Source organism: Notothenia coriiceps, unplaced genomic scaffold (assembly GCF_000735185.1).
Source record: "Notothenia coriiceps isolate Sejong01 unplaced genomic scaffold, NC01 NC01_scaffold00009998, whole genome shotgun sequence".
Taxonomy (NCBI): domain Eukaryota; kingdom Metazoa; phylum Chordata; class Actinopteri; order Perciformes; family Nototheniidae; genus Notothenia; species Notothenia coriiceps.
In genome coordinates this window covers 546,431-564,848 of record NW_011342699.1, presented here as the reverse complement: position 1 = coordinate 564,848, position 18,418 = coordinate 546,431, and the positions used below count along the sequence as shown (strand labels likewise).

General features: G+C 40.5%; 4 protein-coding genes across 5 annotated transcripts in view; 3 read left to right on the top strand and 1 right to left on the bottom strand.

The window, feature by feature from the left end:
* The window catches only part of cd151 (CD151 molecule), a 5,856-nt gene extending 789 nt beyond the window's left edge, over window positions 1-5,067 (top strand). The window contains exons 2-9 of one of the 2 annotated variants that reach the window (XM_010771458.1): window positions 458-542; window positions 982-1,173; window positions 2,984-3,058; window positions 3,422-3,442; window positions 3,767-3,871; window positions 4,127-4,282; window positions 4,365-4,451; window positions 4,573-5,067. In XM_010771458.1, coding sequence (XP_010769760.1) covers window positions 459-542; window positions 982-1,173; window positions 2,984-3,058; window positions 3,422-3,442; window positions 3,767-3,871; window positions 4,127-4,282; window positions 4,365-4,451; window positions 4,573-4,632 — 780 coding nt within the window. In that variant the 5' untranslated portion in view covers window position 458 and the 3' untranslated portion in view covers window positions 4,633-5,067. The remainder of the gene's footprint in view (window positions 1-457; window positions 543-981; window positions 1,174-2,983; window positions 3,059-3,421; window positions 3,443-3,766; window positions 3,872-4,126; window positions 4,283-4,364; window positions 4,452-4,572) is intronic. The other variant, XM_010771459.1, reaches the window with a different exon arrangement.
* A 97-nt stretch (window positions 5,068-5,164) lies between these two features.
* On the top strand, window positions 5,165-8,005 carry gatd1 (glutamine amidotransferase class 1 domain containing 1). The gene is made up of 7 exons (XM_010771454.1): window positions 5,165-5,329; window positions 5,559-5,635; window positions 6,274-6,379; window positions 6,470-6,577; window positions 6,662-6,753; window positions 7,196-7,289; window positions 7,387-8,005. The coding sequence occupies exons 1-7, from the start codon at window positions 5,281-5,283 to the stop codon at window positions 7,500-7,502; spliced, it is 642 nt and encodes a 213-aa protein (XP_010769756.1). The 5' UTR covers window positions 5,165-5,280; the 3' UTR covers window positions 7,503-8,005.
* On the bottom strand, window positions 7,538-11,505 carry chid1 (chitinase domain containing 1). The gene is made up of 12 exons (XM_010771455.1): window positions 11,137-11,505; window positions 10,786-10,929; window positions 9,985-10,117; window positions 9,860-9,904; window positions 9,642-9,748; window positions 9,499-9,560; window positions 9,307-9,396; window positions 9,113-9,214; window positions 8,876-9,025; window positions 8,612-8,692; window positions 8,479-8,521; window positions 7,538-8,367 (listed from the first exon to the last, which is right to left on the bottom strand). Exons 1-12 carry the CDS (start codon window positions 11,242-11,244, stop codon window positions 8,269-8,271), a joined length of 1,164 nt encoding a protein of 387 aa, XP_010769757.1. The 5' UTR covers window positions 11,245-11,505; the 3' UTR covers window positions 7,538-8,268.
* A 132-nt stretch (window positions 11,506-11,637) lies between these two features.
* Window positions 11,638-18,418, top strand: part of ighmbp2 (immunoglobulin mu DNA binding protein 2) — an 8,046-nt gene continuing 1,265 nt past the window's right edge. The window contains 14 exon segments of the mRNA XM_010771456.1: window positions 11,638-11,773; window positions 12,280-12,362; window positions 12,559-12,728; window positions 12,827-13,022; window positions 13,102-13,199; window positions 13,310-13,473; window positions 13,588-13,788; window positions 13,866-14,013; window positions 14,094-14,268; window positions 15,852-16,034; window positions 16,846-16,964; window positions 17,051-17,145; window positions 17,515-17,638; window positions 17,733-18,418. The exon segment at window positions 17,733-18,418 is cut by the window's right edge and continues 119 nt beyond it. Coding sequence (XP_010769758.1) covers window positions 12,286-12,362; window positions 12,559-12,728; window positions 12,827-13,022; window positions 13,102-13,199; window positions 13,310-13,473; window positions 13,588-13,788; window positions 13,866-14,013; window positions 14,094-14,268; window positions 15,852-16,034; window positions 16,846-16,964; window positions 17,051-17,145; window positions 17,515-17,638; window positions 17,733-18,418 — 2,436 coding nt within the window. The 5' untranslated portion in view covers window positions 11,638-11,773; window positions 12,280-12,285.

Here is an 18,418-nt window from a genome sequence, read left to right as displayed (position 1 = left end):
ATCAATCAATCAATCAATCAATCAATGTTTATTTATATAGCCCAATATCACAAATGTTACATTTGTCTCAGTGGACTTCACAGTTTGTACAGAATATCAGTATGACAATACTATTAGATTATACTCAAAACTAACATACAAAACGTTAAATACTAGTCCGAATATGATATGTGTGCTGTAGTGAAGCATGTAAATCAGACTGAAAGAGGACATTCCTAAATGTTTATGGTGACAAGTCTCAATCAGATATGACCCTAATAGGATTTAGTTGGCTGTCCTACGAGTACAAAGATAGTTAATTGTGTGATAATAATCTTTGCTTTAGTATTAATGCAGAGTCGACTATCTCTCTGCTTGTGTTCATTATGTCTATGTTTTTCAATCTTCTCCTGAAAGTTTTTGATTTGGTAATGCACATCAACATGAAGTGTACTAACATGTATATGTTCTATTTCAGAATGGAAGCTCAAGGTGGAAACAGACTCAGCTGTGGGACAATTTGTCTGAAGTATTTACTTTTTCTCTTTAACATTCTGTTTTGGGTAAGTCAAAAAAACTCTATGTTAAGAGCTCCTTTGGATACTGGGATAAATATGAATAACATTAGTTGTAATAATAAACATTTACCTATAATAGCCATATGCCTCAGAGACTAACATAGAGGCTCCTCTTACAACACTGTGTCATATCACAGCTTGCTTTCATATCTATTGTTGGAGAAACAACTTCCTTATAATCAATGAAAGTGTGTGATACAATGCCCCACATAGTTTCAATAAATACAATTATACTAAAAAAACCTACTCATCAGCTAATAAAAACTCATTTAGCTGAAAGTTTCTTGAGGCTGGCAGGGAAAGAAGAAGGCGTAGTCCTTTTGCATCACTGTCACATTTTAGGAGCCCTGTAAAAACGTTATGTGGAGCATTCTTCATAAGAGCATCTGGTTTGAGTTGCCCTGATAACGGTGCGTTCCTTCAGCTGGCAGGAGCGGCTGTGCTGGCAGTGGGAGTGTGGACTCTGGTGGAAAAGAGCGACTACATCAGTCTACTGAACTCCAGCTTCTACTCTGCCTCAGCTTACATCCTGATAGCTGCCGGGGTCATTGTGATAGTGACCGGGATCATTGGATGCTGTGCCACTCTGAAGGAGATGAGGGCTCTCTTGATTGTGGTAAGATGGAGCAGACGCAAAGCAGTGCCCAGGGACCGAGAAATTAAATTACATTTAAATATTAATATAGTTCGATTTTTCTTCAGTCCAATAAAGCAATAACCTATTTTTATATATACATTTTTTTTGTCACCCTCAAAATAATTGTTTGTCTACAAATCCCTCCGTGGTGAAAGAGGAAACAAAACATTTAGAATATTCCTGAAGAATTTAAAGGGGACCTATCATGCAAAATGCACTTTTGTACGTCTTTTATACATGAATATGTGTCCCCGGTGTGTCAGGGAACTCACCAAGTGTCAGAAAACACAACCCTCTCTATTTTCCTCCGTACCCAAATCTCTAAAAAAGGGGCTGTAACGGATCTGATACAGACTGATCCAGATTTGAAATATCTCTGACGTCAGAAACGAGGAGCTCCGCCTATATGGGCAACTCTCCACCTATCAGGAGGAGACAGCCAGGGCCATTGCCGTTCAAAAGCGCTGGAGACGCTGTAGCACATATGCCAGGCCTATAGGTGGCGCTGTAGTCTGCCACAAAAGCAGCGAAGAAGACTTCTCACAGAATCAGCCTTTGCAAAAACAGGGCTAAAAAAGAGCGAAATGAGGCATGGCTAAAATGCATGATCCGTTTGGTATTTTGAAAAAAAAACGTCGCAGATATGTTTTATATATATATGGCCCTACAATATATTATTCAAATATAGCATAATAAGTCCACTTTAAGTAAATGTGGCACATGCTTAAAGACAGGAACACTTTATCAAAGCACTCTTTCAACTTGTGTAATATAATATCACTTTATTCCTCTAGTCGTATGCTCAATAATTTCCAACCACATAGAAACTCTATTATTTACTATAATGAACTCTAATGTGTGCTCTTTCACTGATGTGCTACTTGTCTGTCACTGTACTGTTGAAGCAATAGCACTGAGTTTGAGCCAAAATGCATGTGTTTGGGAAGTATTGAGCATACAACTGGATAAATAAGACATAGATTATTTTTGCACAAGTTGTGTGAGAGTTTGTAAACAGATGTTTTGATATAGTTTTCCTTTTTGTTAAATGAAGCCCCCATTTCCTTTAACTCATCTAAAATTCCTCTGTTTTTGTTTGATCGTTCACAGTAGATGTATGCAAGAAATATAAAGTTCCATATAAGAATCTAAGGAAGTTATATACACATGATCGTTTCTGGGGTGCAGTGTTCCTTTAATTATGTTGAAACAAAAGGATAGCCCCTTTAAACTTCCTGTTTATACACACAACCTGTCCGAGTCGTCGTGTGTTGAAAGTTAATCCCTGGTGACCTTCTGTCTCGTCTGCCTGCCTTCAGTGTGGGTCATTATGTCAGGCAGGGCTGTCAGATACAACAGACAAGTCACGCAGAGTGTGTCTTTAAGAGTTTAGATTTAGAGTGCGGCTCATGCCAGAGGAATGAACGGCATCGCAGGACTGAAGAGTGTGTGAGAGAGACAGACAGACACTAGTGAGAGGGTATTATACAGAAGTAAAACTGCACAAGCTCTATGACGCTATGTCTAGTTCCATATCTACCACAACTGTAATGAGTAACTTCCTACCCCCCATTTTAATCACTAATTCACTGGAGTCAAACCTTTATTTTGTTTTTAAATCATGAACAGGTACTTTTTAAAGCTATTGCCATGTCTAAAATGATATCAAATGTTGTATGTTAGCACAGAAATGAACTGAAACACTGTCTTGTAATGCTTGAATTGATATGTTTCAACTTCAGTTCATTAACAGCTTAGTTCATGTTTATTTCTCGTCCATCCCCTTCAGTATTTGGTCTTGTTGATCTCTATTTTCCTGCTGGAAATCATTGCCGGCGTGCTGGCTTACATAACCTACCAAGAGGTAAAGTATTTTACATAGTATACTGACTGATAGTCCAACATAAAGTCATCTTGTACAGTGTGTACCAGATGATTGTATTGTTGTTCACTAGACACCATTTATATGAGATTGGAATGCAGCAATTGAAAAAGACAATTCCTTTTCTTTCTGTATATTTTGGTTCTTCCATAATCCCTTAATGTTTTGAAAACTATTCATTTTTCTTCGTCATTTCTATTCAAATCGTTTCACCACTGAAGAAACACCTGCATGTCTGCACTCTGTTGTGAAATCTTCTCTGCATGCCTCTCTGTGCATGCTTTTCATTTGTCCTGTTTTTCCATCCTTCTCACATCTCTCTCTTCCTCCCTTTTCTTGCTCCAGTGTTTCCCTTTCTGCTACCAGGTAATCTGCTGCCACCTGTCTCCATTTTATATCAACCTGTTTCTCTGACAGGTTGATATGAAATGGATTGTTTGCACTTATTCAGTCGAGAAACACACAATTTATTTGCAAATGTGTATTGTTTTCCATTTGGTAAATGTTCACGTAGAGCTAGACATTGCTCATATATTTTGAGTGTTGTGAGTCCATTGAACAGGTAAAGAGGAATGTTACAAGGGAGGAAAGAAACTTGACCAGGGGTTATTTTAATTCATGGGATGACATTTTCAGATAGCAGATATCTTTTTTGGAGTAACCACTAAAGTTTTGATTTCTTACTCTCAGCTGGATGAGGAGCTCAGACAGAACCTGAAGGTGACCATGCAGCAGAAATACAAGCAGCTGGGGGAGGATGGCGTCACGCAGGCTGTGGATAAACTCCAGCAGGAGGTGTGGAAATTACACTTTATGTTTATGTTAAAAGTAAGACCACATCAACAACTTACATTTGGATAGCGATGTGAATACAATTCAATGTTAGTCAACGTTGTCTCCTCTTTTTCTCTCATCTGTTTAATGCAGGCACAATTATATATAAAGTACACAAGCATTTGATGACACGGCCGTGACGAAGGCTTATGTTTGTGAAGATAATTGACACCTTTCTTCTTTCTTCTGTCCCTCTCTGCACCGGCTCCCTCTCAGTTTAAGTGTTGTGGCAGTTACAACTCCTCAGACTGGAGAGACTGTGCGTGGATCCAGGAACCACTCAACAAGCGTCTCGTTCCTGACAGCTGCTGTAAGAGTCCTGGTGACCTCTGTGGCCTCAGGGACCATCCCTCCAACATCTACAAGGTGGAGGTAGGGAGAGCGGTCAGAGTGGCTTTGGATTCATGTGAAGTTAAAACGATGTATTCATTGATTTCCTCTCTCATGCTTCCAGGGAGGCTGCATTATGAAACTAGAGGAGTTCATCCTGAGTCAGTTGTATATTCTTGGTGCAGTGGGCATTGGGATTGCATTTTTACAGGTAAAGAGCAAAACATAACTTAACATGAACTTATTTTGTAATGTTAAATGCCAAACAATGATCAATGGTTTACTTTGTGCAGTGGGGAATTAACCATTTCCTCTTTTCTTTTCTCTTTCAGCTTGTGGGGATGATGTTTACTTGCTGCCTCTATCAACATCTGAAAGAGGATCCGTACTGATTTTTGACTTTCTTTAATAATGAAGATTGTGTAAATTGTAAAATGTTTGTTTGGGTATTTTAATTCCCCGTTATTAACTGAGTTGTGGGTGCTGTGAAGTTGCCAATTCAAAGTATAACAAGATTATTGCCAAAACAGCTACAAACACTAAAGATGATGATGTAATGCTGCTGGGCAGCGATGTCCTTTTTATGCTAAATGCCATTGCATGCTCTAAATACATTCTACTTTTTATCAAAAAATATAATGTGTGGATAAACATGTAACCAAAAACACACGTTTTAAAGAGCATAGAAATATAAGCAGCGTGTTGTTTCATTTAACAATCAGAGGTAGTCTTGTTGATTATCTTGTTTTTTTATCGTATCGTGTTTACCAACATTTTAATAAATAATATATAAATCAAAGATATTTTTTGTTTGTTAAAATGCAAATTAAATGCTTGCCATTAACAATCCAAATGATTTGAACATTATTGTCATTTTGTGACAGTGAACTTTTATTCTGAAATCCTCCAGCGGATGTTGTTGTCAGCTGACAGTACTTCCTCCTCCTCGCGGATTTTCTTGCTTGAATTCGCTCACAATTACATTGTTATTCATTTCCCTAACCAATATTTCATGTGGAATTAACACAAAAACAATTGAAATGTCTGCTAAACCAACTTGTCTAATTGTGGCGAGTGCGTCTCCTCAAGGTGAGTCAGTACCGGCTGATGTGTGATGTGACGTTAACAGAGATAATAACACAAAGCAGTGAGTTTACTACAGAGTTTTCTATCAATTAGAGCTCAGCTGGCGTTATTTATTAACTTTAATAACATGTTAACTGAGGTAAAACATATTTTGCTAGCTATCTTTTTGCATAACAGTAAGGCTATGTTTTATGTGATGAGCTCTGATGTTTGGTGTGTTTTGATCTTCCAGGGGTTTCAGCAGCTTCTTTCCATCAGTCCTTCAGCCTCTGTTCCTCCGTGTTCAACCTCCAGACAGCCACACCTGGGGTAATACTGTTTATACCTGCTTTAGTGGATAGTTACTAAATGCATATACTGAAGTAGTCTACTTTGAGGTACTTGTTTTTAAATTCCAGTGCTACTTTTGTGCTTCGCACAAAAACTCCATTAAATCTTGGAGTCGAATATTTAACTTTTTAGAGCACATATTTTGGCTTACGAATGCAGATTTTATTTATTTTGCCCATGTCCAGTGTAATTATAATTGTATATCTTTTTACTTTTTATTTGAATGTTTATTATAAAGGAAGGTAGTATTTTTCGGAAAGGTGGTAGGGAAAATTGGCAAATTATATTTCCCCAAAACGTAATATAAAATAGTAAAACCCTAACTTTGACATGTTGCTTTATCAATATAAAAGTAAAAATAAAATGTTAAGTCTACTCTTAGTAGAACTGAATTCAAATGTTACTTGCGCAAGAGCACAAAGGTATCATTGGGAAACTGCATTTTAACAACAGTACCTCAGTATTGTATGATACACGTGGAGACAGAAAGGAAACTCTGTTTTAAACCAAAAATGTAATAATATGTACATGGACCGTAAGAAGGTAGAAGAGCAAAGCCTTATTTGTAGCAATGTTTCTGGTTGAATTGTCCAATCAGACAATTGTTTTTATTGCAGGGAAAGCCAATAGACTTTGTTGGAGTGGATGAAAGCACTGCTAGATGGGTGCAGGACTTCAACGTGAAACCCTACGCAACACCAGCCAAACTTGAATCCATAGATGGTGAGGAAAATCATTTCATGTTAAATTGGCTGTTTTCATGTGCTCTGGTGGTTAGACTTTGCTCAGTCATGTCATGATGACCCTCTGCAGGTGCTCGATACCAGGCGTTGCTCCTCCCAGACTGCCCCGGGGCGCTGAACGACCTGGCACACAGCGGCTCTCTGCACCGCATCCTCACACACTTCATCTCCAAACAAAGTGAGTGTGAGGCTAACCTTAAAAAACTGTCAGTATTTAAAGTATAAACCTGGTGTAGAGCCTTGTTTGTTTCTCTGTGTGCAGAACCTGTCTGTGCAGTGGGACAAGGAGTGTCCGCGCTGTGTTGTGCCACAGAGGGCCAGAGGTGGATCTTCAGTGGATACAGCTTAACAGGGGTAAGTCTCCCTCAATTAGACATGAAGGTAGTATCAAGGCCAAGGGCTGTGATATATCCTTTCAGCAACAACATAAGGAGGTCAAACTGTATGCGAAAAATGTGTACGTGCAATGTAAGGTAAAGCATTTAAATGTAAACATGTCATGCTACAAAATGTTTGCTGCTTTATATGAATATGTAAACTTGCCGAGTTCTCGAAACAGGTGCTGCGTCATCACATGGTGAAAATGATTATGTTTTTGTGCTGCAAAAAATAAAAAATATTGCAATGACATTTTATTGAACATTTTGGATTTCTTTTTTAATTTGTGTTATTGTGAAGATGATGCTAAATGTTATTCCGAATCCAATTGAACTAAAGGGATTTAAGCTTTCCGAACCCTGTAAAGAAAAAATTCAAGTGTAATATATTTAATCACAGTTTCTATTTCTGCTGAAAGCCCTCAGTGTTTGAACTGGTGCGGAGGCCTGACTTTGCCAACCTGCCCTTGGTCGTGGAAGACTTTGTGAAAGACAGTGGTGGATCGTACACAGGTGAGCGGAGCTGATCTGCAGAGCATGGACATTAAGTAGGTAGAGTAAATATTAAGGATTTCTAAAACTCTCTCCTGTTTATATCTTTGTTTTACAGCAAGTCAAGAAGATGCCGTGCATGTAGTCATAGACAGACACCTAATAACTGGTCAGAATATGCAGTCTACATCACTTGCTGTAAATAATCTAATCCTGCTTTCAAATGCCAAGTGAAAAAAAGAAAATCAGGAGCACTCAAATCCATCAACTCAGTTGTTTCACATTTGTATTCATGTAAATAAACAAACATTCATCTCAGACAAATATTGGAAGATACTGGTTCAGAACAGATGTTTGGCACCACTGTAAATACAACTTCATAACTTTCCAATGTTGTAATTAAAAACTGATAAAAGCCACAAAATCATTTATAATTTAAAAAAATGAGAGAAAGCAGAAGCAGTTTTGAGTATGTTTAAAGCATCGTCACAGCAAGCAAAGCTGCGACTGAAAGCAGAAATGTAGTGGAGAGTAACAGCAGAAGATTTCTGGATCTGGACTGAAGAGAGGCTGCAGATGTCTGCTGCTCGCGAACAAAAGAAGAATGTACCCTTCATTTAAAAGTTGTACCTATTGATGATCATGCACTCTGTGTCACTGCACTCTGACTGAACTGTACAAGATAAAAAATGTTACCACAATTCTACCAATGAAATGGAATAAAACAAACTGAAGTACCTTGTGTCTGCTGGTAGTACCTTACGAATGAACAGATTACTGTTTTTCTCATGTAGAGAACATTTCAACATTTTCTGCTCCAATAAGCTGAATTGTATTTAAATACATTCTTTCAGATTTCTAACTCCGTAACAAAACACACAAAAGTATCATTCCTGCATACAGAGCTTTATCTTTTGATGCTTCCCTGTTCAAAGCAAAAAGAGAAAATCCCATGTGCTGATGCTCCAAAGTCCACAGGTGTCACTTCTGGAGCCAACTCTCATAGGAGATCATAGAAATAGTCCAGTCCTTGTCCTAACTCCCATAAGGAAACTCCTGTTCCCAGTTCAGTAGCTAGAGAGATCCTCAGGTATAGTGACTGTAAAATAAGTAAATGATGTTAAAGTAGCAGTAAACACAATAATAACACTTTGGTTAAAAAAGTGAAGGCAAGTTATTTTAATGATCTAAAAATGTGCAAAAGACTTACCTTCAATGAGGGATAGTACACCACATGCTTAACTGCGTTGTTCCTAGAAATGAACGTCACAAATTGTGTTAGAAGATTGTGTCTGGAGATTTTATTTGTTAATTGTTTACTTTAAGATAAATGAAATCATTACCTCTTATAACTGAAGTAATGCTCTGCAGACTGTTCGTCCCACAGAAGTTTTGGCCTATTTTCTCGCAAAATCTCGATGTACCTGCAGGAAACCAGAGACAAGTTAGATCATAATCATCATTCCATTATTTTCACAGCCTTTTACCTAGACTTCTTAGCTTCTTGTTACTGAATGACACAAAACTGTAACACCAAGGTTTGGAAAAAAGAAGCGTGTAAAAAATTACGCTAAAATATAACTGTAGTAGTCACAGTCTTAGCTCACCTTCCTCCCAGGAGTGGCTCCGTTCCCTGGCTTGCAAAATCAAGGCCATACATATTGAGTCCAAGCAGGATCTTTTGCCTCCACTGAGTGTTGGGAGCTAGCTGGAGAACACAGTCTCTCACCCAGGGCAGGGGGGAGCTCGGGCCCGCTCTATTGAACAAAAACAAACCCATAGCAACTCAGAACATTGTCAGCATTAATACTGTGCATCTCCTTCTGCATCGCTGGCTCTCTCACCTGGCACCGCTGGAGTAGTCGTACGTCATGAGGCTGAATCCATCCACGAAAGGGGCCAACTGCTCAAACTCCTCCCTGCCAAACATCCCCGGCTGCCCCGTACTGATAACGACAGGAAGGAAAAGAAGCAGAAGGGGAAGTCAGCACCAATTTATTAGGATTTATTGTAACTGGAAGAAAATGATTCCACTCACCTGGTCACAGCAGGAGGGATGACAAGAATGCAGTCTAATCTTTTAGCCTTCAGAGTCTCACATATGTGTTTCACCATATGTACAAGCTCCCTGTGTGAAGATTATTTGACATGTTTGATTATTTGTTGCCTTCTTGAAGCGTCAGACAAAAAAAATAGTAATAATAAAAGAAGGGTCAATAGGATAACTCACTTTCTTTTTTCTCCGCCCAGCTGGCTCCACACCTCCAAGGTGAAACCATCGAAACCTTCAGTCTGCAAAAACACAGCTTCATTAGACACAGGACAAAAAACACTTTCGCAAGAGAGTTAAAGATTAACGAACCCATGTTTTACCTTTGCAACATCCACCAGCTCACTTCCCAGCTCTTCAATTTCATCTTCACTCGCCAGCACACTCATGTAGTCCTGGTAAGACCAGCCATCAAATAACAGCCGAGGCACTGAGGGTAAACAAATTTAAGCAAATGAAACCAACAATAGATTCTCATCCGATACAACTTGCACACATTCACAGATCTGAATTGTGGGCAGTGGAGAGGACATCAACTTACCCAACCTGACTTTTTTGTTAGACTTGCGTACAGCTTTGACCCAGCCTGGAGAGACAGAAAGAGCCCTTTATTAACATATATTACTAAACACACCTATTTGACTGTCAATGACGCAAGTTCTCTACCTGGGTCATGATCGTGCAGTCCGGTAACGTCGAAGGTTTCAGGTCCTCGTCGGCGGACCTGAAGCCAAACTGGACACAATGAAGTCAGTTTAGCACCAAACATCTTGGCAACGTTGTAGCCGTGGGAATTCCACTGGAGGATAGGGGGAAAAAAGGACATGTGATTAAAAAATATTGAGTCCTACACAGGAAGGATAAGTTCAAAGTAAAGGACCGTTGAAGTATATCTTAATACACGTTAATACGTCTACATGTTTAATGAAATGGTCTCTGCAATACTTCCTCCTCTCCATTCTAAAAATGGATAACATCCTGGTAACACTGAGTAACTTCTAAAGTAGGTAGCAATCACTCTTTTATTTTATCTGCAGGTTTTTATAAATTATTTGATCAATAAGTTGTTTTGTTTGTCAAATACACCAAAACGGATATGCTCAAATTGCCCTTTTTCCAACAAGCAGTGTGGAATCAACAGATCTTTAATTTACCATTGCACGAAACTGCTCTTATCTTTTCTGTAGATAATGCAGCATCAGCGGCATTTGACATTCTCGCTTGCTTAGGTCAATTATAAATAGATATTCAAAAAGTTGCCAGTTATTTACTCAGGACTTAAACTTGTAGCAGAGTATTTTTTCTGTGTAGTACCATATCCCAGTATTTCTTCCGGCAATGCATTATATGTCTGTGAGTATTGCATTAATTATGAATCTAAACGTATCGTATAATGCTGTGTTGTCATGTTATACTGTCTATGTTTGAACAGTAGCAAGGGAGGATGTAGATGTGTTTTTGACTTACAGGTGTGACATATCCAAGCACTGGTCCTTGAAAGGTTCTTTTGATCCGAGCCCAGTTTCTCTTTTCCTCCTTCACTATGTCTTTCCAGAGCGGATCTGACACAACCAGGCCTCTCTCCAGAACAGACAGCTCAGATAGCGATGTCTAAACAGTGAGATCAAAACGAACAGAACATTTCAGTGACAGATAACAATCATATTCATGACTACAAACATGACAGGTGGAGCATATTCCTGATTCTGGACAGTCAGGTAAACCCAGTGAAATGTCAGGCAGACAGACAAGAGCTTGTTTGACCTGCAGCTCACAGCTCACACTTATTTCAAGGTAAACACCAGAAGTTATACTCACCTCAGCATCAGCTGCTTTATGCGACTTCTTTGCATCCTTTTTTGAAAGAGTGGCACTGACCAAACAGAAGCATGAGATGGCGTGCAGCAGAAATAATGTCGTTCTCATTTCCAAACAAAGGCAGTGAAAGGGAGAAGTGAAGCTGCAGTTTAATATAAAATTTGTTAGCACCTCACAGTCTGCAGGTTTGCTGTGCAAGTGCTTCCTTCCTGAATGAGATCTGGTAGATAAAACCACCGAGCATATCCTGATGCGGTTTGAAGACTCACAGAACAACGAGCCAAAAAAGACCCGTTCACACAGCTGAAATGTACAGTTAATGACAAACAACCTGGTTCCGACTATCGGACGGATTGATTGACAACTTAGCTCAACGGGTTACTTTCTGGAGCGTCAACGAAGCTGGGTGACTTCCGGTTGCGTGTTTTTCAAAATAAATGTATGTGAGTGCGCTAAGTCATCTGAGCCGATAGGTGGCAGTGTAGCTATCATGCTAACAAGCTAGCGCAACAAAAGAAGACGGCAATGAGTTCAACAAACACACTGGTGTAATGTAGATATTTGCAGGATATTTCAAAGTTCTCCCGCATGAATAACATTAAGGTTTCTGCTTTCTGCTCACCTGTGGTCTCTTCAGGTAACTACATTAACAGTTGAGTGTCATTTTCTCCTGCTAGCTGTAGCTAAAGTTAATCAGTTTTTGAGTGCAGTGTGGTTAGCACTTAGCAAGCTAACATGTCAGCATTCAATAAATAAGCTTTTAACGTGTTAATAAATTATGCCTGTGTTCCCTCGTTTATTACCTTACATTGTTATTCCTTATATTAAAGTGGAGTTCAAATTATTTGTCACTGAGGTGCAGTGGGTATGGATGTTTAAAGTTGTATAGTATGGATATATAACAAAGTAGAATTACCTCACTGTAACTGTACACAAGTTCTTGAATAAATAGTATACAGTTAGCTACATTCCCCCACTGATGAGATGTACCTTTGATAATGAGAGAACTATCATATCCAATGACGACAACTGTTTTTAGTATGACCTTTTCTGTTTTCTGTTGTCTGTAGCCTAAGGGAAGTGTAACTAACATAATGTTTTGGATCTGTGCTGAAACATTTATCATCTTTTCTGCCTTTTTAGTTAGCAATGGCGGTGGAACAGTTTGTGTCAAAAACACTTGAGCTTCTACAGGAGGAAAGGGAGGCTGAAATAGAGGAGAACAGGTAAGAAAGAATAACATCCAGACTGTAATACTCAACTTAATAATTGGATAATTTGGCCATTTTGCTATGCACTTCCCTGAAGTTAGGGATTTTGGAAAAAGATCCTACACCAAAGAATTACGCTTGGTAATCCCTCCACCTGACTTACCTTAAATCTGTGACCAAAACACTACAATGTCTTGTTTTGTGCCTACAGGATATGGCAGGAGAACATCTCTCTGAAGGATCTTCAGAGTAAAGGGGTTTGCCTGCTGAAATTGCAGATAAGCAGTCAGTCCACAGGTCTGTACGGTCGCACAGTCGTCATCTTCGAGCCACGGAAACATTTGGGTTTTACATCTCTGCCAAGCAACAGCTTTGGACCTGGTGAGAGGGAATATTTAAACGTCAGATCTGTGTGTTTCTGTGTGACTGTAGTTTAATATGTTTTGCTTAATAATTAAACATTTATGTCTTTGTAATAGGTGACATAGTGGGCTTGTATGACACTGGTGGATGCACCGCAGCCTCACAGATTGGCACAGGGATAGTGACAAGGGTCAGCCAAACTGCGATAAGTGTGGCCTTTGATGATTCAAACGATGGCCTGAGCTTCGATACAGATGGTCTTCACAACCTCTTAAAATTGGCAAATGATGTTACCTACAAACGAATGAAAAAGTGAGTGACATCTGTAATTTAAGACAAAAAAGAGAGAGTTATGCAACCGTTGAAACTAAAACAAATTCTGTGCTTGTAGTGCCTTGAATACATTAAATGGATACAGAAATGGACCTGCGGCCAATCTGATAGACGTTCTCTTTGGAGACTCAACACCTTCTTCACAAACACAGCCAAGTAAGTGACACTGAAATTGTGCCTACTGGTAACACATCCAAACTTTCCAAATCAGCAAAGATCTTACAATACAAAGGACTAACTCTTGGTATCCTATTATGTTTCATCAGACGAGTTTAAATTCTTTAACTCCAACCTGGATGATTCCCAGAGAGAAGCTGTGTCCTTTACTCTGTCTCAGAGAGAATTAGCTGTGATTCATGGACCGCCAGGCACTGGGAAAACCACCACTGTGGTCGAGATCATCCTGCAAGCAGTCAAGCAAGGCCAAAAGGTGCAGAAAGTTTATATTTATTAGTGCATGTGTTAATACTTTTCCTCCTACTTATTATTTCCTTACATTTATCTGAAGTTGACCTTTTTGTAATTGAACTATGTGTTTGTGCAGGTCTTGTGCTGTGCTCCATCCAACGTGGCGGTGGATAATTTAGTAGAGAGGTTAGCCCAATGCAAGGCTAAAGTCCTGAGGCTGGGTCACCCTGCCAGACTGCTGGAGTCCATACAGAAACACTCACTGGACGCCATCCTCGCTCAGAGTGACAGTGCAGGCATCATTGCAGACATCCGTAAAGACATGGACAAAGCATTTGTACGTATTTAAGTGTGTGATCCTCTTACTAGCATGTGTGACATTTTGAATGATTTCTAATATATATTTTTCTCAAGGTGGGAATAAAGAAGATGCGTGAAAGAGGAGACCGGGTGAACTACAAAAGGGAAATAGGGGAGCTAAGAAAAGAGCTGAGAACCAGGGAGGCAACAGCCATCGCCCAGATCCTCAAAAGTGCTGATGTTGTGTTATCAACCAACACAGGTCAGTTAGGGCTCCGGGTGAAGATAAAGTATTTCTGTGATGATGAAAGGCAATCAGAGAGCACTTGTTTGTGTCTGCAGGTGCTTGTCACACTGGTCCGCTCAAGTACCTGCCAGCGGAGCACTTTGATTGGGTGGTGATAGACGAGTGCGCTCAGGCGCTGGAGAGCAGCTGCTGGATCGCCCTGCTCCGAGCACGCAAGTGCATCCTGGCTGGAGACTACAAGCAGCTACCACCGACCATCAAATCACAAAAGTAAAGAAACAAGAACCCGATTTCATCTTTTTGTGCATTCATATGTTTTAAAGAATTCATTTTATATTGGTCCTGCTGCAATAATTGAAATATTTTTCCTTCACCCCTGAAAACATTAATGACGTTTTTATTCTTAGCAATACCAAATTCCAATGAAATAAAAATTGAGCTTTTAAGAAATCATCAAGCTTTATGCTGCGTTCACACCGGACGCGATGCGATGTTTTGGGGCGGCGCGATTACTTGTAAAGTCAATGCAGAGACGCGGACAGACGCGAATTCGCTCCGACGGCGAGCATGAAGCGATGGACGCGGCGCGAATCACGCGATTGAACGGTGCCACGTCAAACGCGAGAGTCAACTCGAGCGTCAAATTCACGTGACGCGTTCTCGCGGAAGCCAATCAGCGTTGGGATTCCCTCTGACGTCCCTCTGACGTGCTGCTGTTGATCTGTTGTAAAGATGGAAGAGATGATCGTTGTGACTGTCAACGGTATGTTTGTTTTGAATGACGCGATAAAACAAACTGCAAGCCGCGGTGAAACTTGAGCGATTGGAATGCGAAGCGAATATTCGCATCGCGTCCGGTGTGAACGCAGCATTAGGGTCCAATTCACCAGGACTGTGTGTGTGTGCTTTGATCAGAGTATATTGACAGTGCTGACAACAAAAGCAACATCTAATAAAAAAACTCAGCGCATTTGAAATAAAAAGCTACGTTTGGGATTGGTGCACTGAAATATGTGCCCTGTGAAAACCAGTTAGAAAATCACAGATAAAAACACAAACACAGTAGTCTTTTATATAAAATAAAGAAAAACACTTGACACTTTTAGTTTTCTCTTCAGCACACCTCAGTCATAGTAAGATGGTGTTTGATAAATGCAATCAGGGTCTTTTATATGATCATAGTTCAGTGTTTCCCCTAGGATGGAGTCATAGCAGCGGTGCTAAGGCATGTGGGCCCAGCATAATGTGAGCGCGGAGCGCGTGGAATTTTTTAGTGTGTGCGAAGTGCGCCCCGCCAATTTGTTTCTATGTGTCTGCACAAAAAAGGCTCTTGAGGCCTAGTACCAGGGCCGGTTCTAGACAATTTGCTGCCCTAGGTGAGATTTTAGGCGACATTTTATATGTAAAGAATAAATGAAAAATCTCTACAAAAGATAAATACACTGCAAAAACAGAAACTTATTGGCATAGGTAATAGACGTTAAAATGGCTTCAAATGTATTCAGTATTGTATGAACATGTTTGAATTGGGGGGTGGACGTCACATCCTCTAGGGGGGTCCGGGGCAATGTCTCAAGATTTAGCAAAAATACACCTTTATTGAACATACAGTAACAAAAATACTACAAATCCACATAACAAACAATCAAAAATGAAAAAGGGTCGCCACTTATTATTATTTTAAGAAAAAAAAAAAATGTTAAAAAAATAAATAAATCTTTTTTTGTTTTGTTTTGTTACCTGGCTGGCACCCCCTAGCAGCGGTGCTCATATTTCAGCAGCGGCGCTGCGCTGCCACTATTTGTATATAGGGGAAACACTGTAGTTGCACATTGTTCTTTTTTTCCCCACAGGGCTGCATCAAAAGGCCTGTCCCTCAGCCTCATGGAGAGACTCATCCAGATGTACGGGGACTCGGTGGTCCGCATGCTAACAGTCCAGTACCGCATGAACAGTGCCATCATGGACTGGGCCTCCAAAGAGATGTACCAGGGACGACTTACAGCTCACAGCTCTGTGGAGAAACACCTGTTAAAGTGAGTGTAAGCTTGATGATGGAGAGTCTCTAATGTTTTGTATATCCGTGAATCTAAAATGATAACAATTCTGTCTTTGATGCTGAAGAGATCTACCTGGAGTCGCCTGTGTTGAAGAGACCAGCACGCCGCTCCTTCTTATCGACACAGCAGGCTGCGGTCTGAGCGAGATGGAGGTCACNAAACAGAAACTTATTGACATAGGTAATAGACGTTAAAATGGCTTCAAATGTATTCAGTATTGTATGAACATGTTTGAATTGGGGGGTGGACGTCACATCCTCTAGGGGGGTCCGGGGCAATGTCTCAAGATTTAGCAAAAATACACCTTTATTGAACATACAGTAACAAAAATACTACAAATCCACATAACAAACAATCAAAAATGAAAAAGGGTCACCACTTATTATTATTTTTTGTTTTTGTTACCTGGCTGGCACCCCCTAGCAGCGGTGCTCATATTTCAGCAGCGGCGCTGCGCTGCCACTATTTGTATATAGGGGAAACACTGTAGTTGCACATTGTTCTTTTTTTCCCCACAGGGCTGCATCAAAGGCCTGTCCCTCAGCCTCATGGAGAGACTCATCCAGATGTACGGGGACTCGGTGGTCCGCATGCTAACAGTCCAGTACCGCATGAACAGTGCCATCATGGACTGGGCCTCCAAAGAGATGTACCAGGGACGACTTACAGCTCACAGCTCTGTGGAGAAACACCTGTTAAAGTGAGTGTAAGCTTGATGATGGAGAGTCTCTAATGTTTGTATATCCGTGAATCTAAAATGATAACAATTCTGTCTTTGATGCTGAAGAGATCTACCTGGAGTCGCCTGTGTTGAAGAGACCAGCACGCCGCTCCTTCTTATCGACACAGCAGGCTGCGGTCTGAGCGAGATGGAGGTCACTGAGGAGCAGTCCAAAGGCAATCAAGGTTAGTCATTTTTACTGTAAAGAACACATCGTTTTATTACAGATAGGGTTTTATGGGATCTGACCGTGTGTGAACGTTATCCTCAGGTGAGGTCGACATCGTTGAACTGCACATAAAGGCCTTGACTGAAGCTGGGGTTAAAGCTAAAGACATCGCTGTTATCGCTCCGTACAATCTACAGGTAGGTCACTGATTGGAGGAACTGTACTGTAAAATACATGTTAACTTAACCTCTACTACTCTACTGTGTCAAAGCAATATTTGCATAATTTGTATTGCATATTTTATAAATAACATATCTAAACTTTCAAAGGATTAAAAAGAAAATACCCCAAAAAGAAAATGTAATGCTGATATATATATATATATATATATAAAACAAGAAAAAATATTTCAGAGGCTGCAAACATTTTTCTCGAAAAATTATTTCAACAGTTTCTCATTTATTGACAGTTGGAGATTGTTCTTCTTTCAATCAACTGTTCAATCAGTCGACCAGTCATTGCAGATTCATAAAAAGTAACTCATTGATGTTCTGGTCTCTGTAAAGGTGGATCTTCTGCGTCAGAAGCTTTCTGCGAGGCATCCTGAGCTGGAGATAAAGTCAGTGGATGGATTTCAGGGCAGAGAGAAGGAGGCCGTGGTGTTGTCCTTAGTTCGGTCCAACAGGAAAGGTCATCTATTTAGCTAAAAAAGGATGTCTGATTCTGTAACACCATGAATGTTAGCAGCACTTATTCATGTATTTGTTAACTCTTTGAATTCCAGGGGCAGTTGGATTTCTGTCAGAGGACCGAAGGATTAACGTGGCTGTAACGCGTGCGAGGCGTCACATCGCTGTTGTGTGCGACACGCAGACCGTCCAGAATCACGCTTTCCTGAAGTCCCTGATCGATCACATGACTCAACGTGGCGAGGTCAGAACAGCATTTGAGTACATCCAAGACATCGCGCCACAAAACTACACCCGTGACCCCAAAGACACAAAGTCTTCCAGCAGCTCCACGTCCACCAAACAGAAGGTCAAAGATCAGCCTCCCAGCAGGACGAAGCCACCGCAGAAGAGTTCAACCGGAAGCAGCGCTAATGAAAATACTGCAGGGAAAGAGAAGCACGCAAAGTCCAGCTTAACATGCCTGACAGAGGAAGAGCAGAAGAAGAACAGAACTGCTGAGATCACGGCACAGGTGGAGAGCTTTCTGAAGGACTCAAATCGGAGTGAACTACAGTTCCCATCATCCTTTAACTCTCATGACCGCCTGCTGGTTCACCAGATCGCTGAGGGGATGGGCCTCGTGCATGAGAGTAAAGGGGAGGGGAAGGACAGGTGCATCACTGTCGCCAGACCCCTGGAGTCAACACCCGCTGAGGAGCCACCACAGGAAGAAGAAGAAGAAGAAAAAGTCCAGAGTCCCCAGAAAGAGCAGCTTTCTGAAACCGCATTAGACTTAAAA

What these genes read in the sequence shown, in the direction of transcription:
- gatd1 (XM_010771454.1), top strand. Translation starts at nt 5,281, where the DNA reads ATGTCTGCTAAACCAACTTGTCTAATTGTGGCGAGTGCGTCTCCTCAA. An exon ending in TCCAGACAGCCACACCTGGG is followed by an intron (nt 5,636 to 6,273) that starts GTAATACTGTTT and finishes TTTTTATTGCAG; the next exon opens with GGAAAGCCAATAGACTTTGT. An exon ending in CAGTGGTGGATCGTACACAG is followed by an intron (nt 7,290 to 7,386) that starts GTGAGCGGAGCT and finishes TTTGTTTTACAG; the next exon opens with CAAGTCAAGAAGATGCCGTG.
- chid1 (XM_010771455.1), bottom strand. Translation starts at nt 11,244, where the DNA reads ATGAGAACGACATTATTTCTGCTGCACGCCATCTCATGCTTCTGTTTG. An exon ending in TGCTTGGATATGTCACACCT is followed by an intron (nt 10,118 to 10,785) that starts GTAAGTCAAAAA and finishes CCTATCCTCCAG; the next exon opens with TGGAATTCCCACGGCTACAA. An exon ending in TGTACTATCCCTCATTGAAG is followed by an intron (nt 8,368 to 8,478) that starts GTAAGTCTTTTG and finishes CTTATTTTACAG; the next exon opens with TCACTATACCTGAGGATCTC.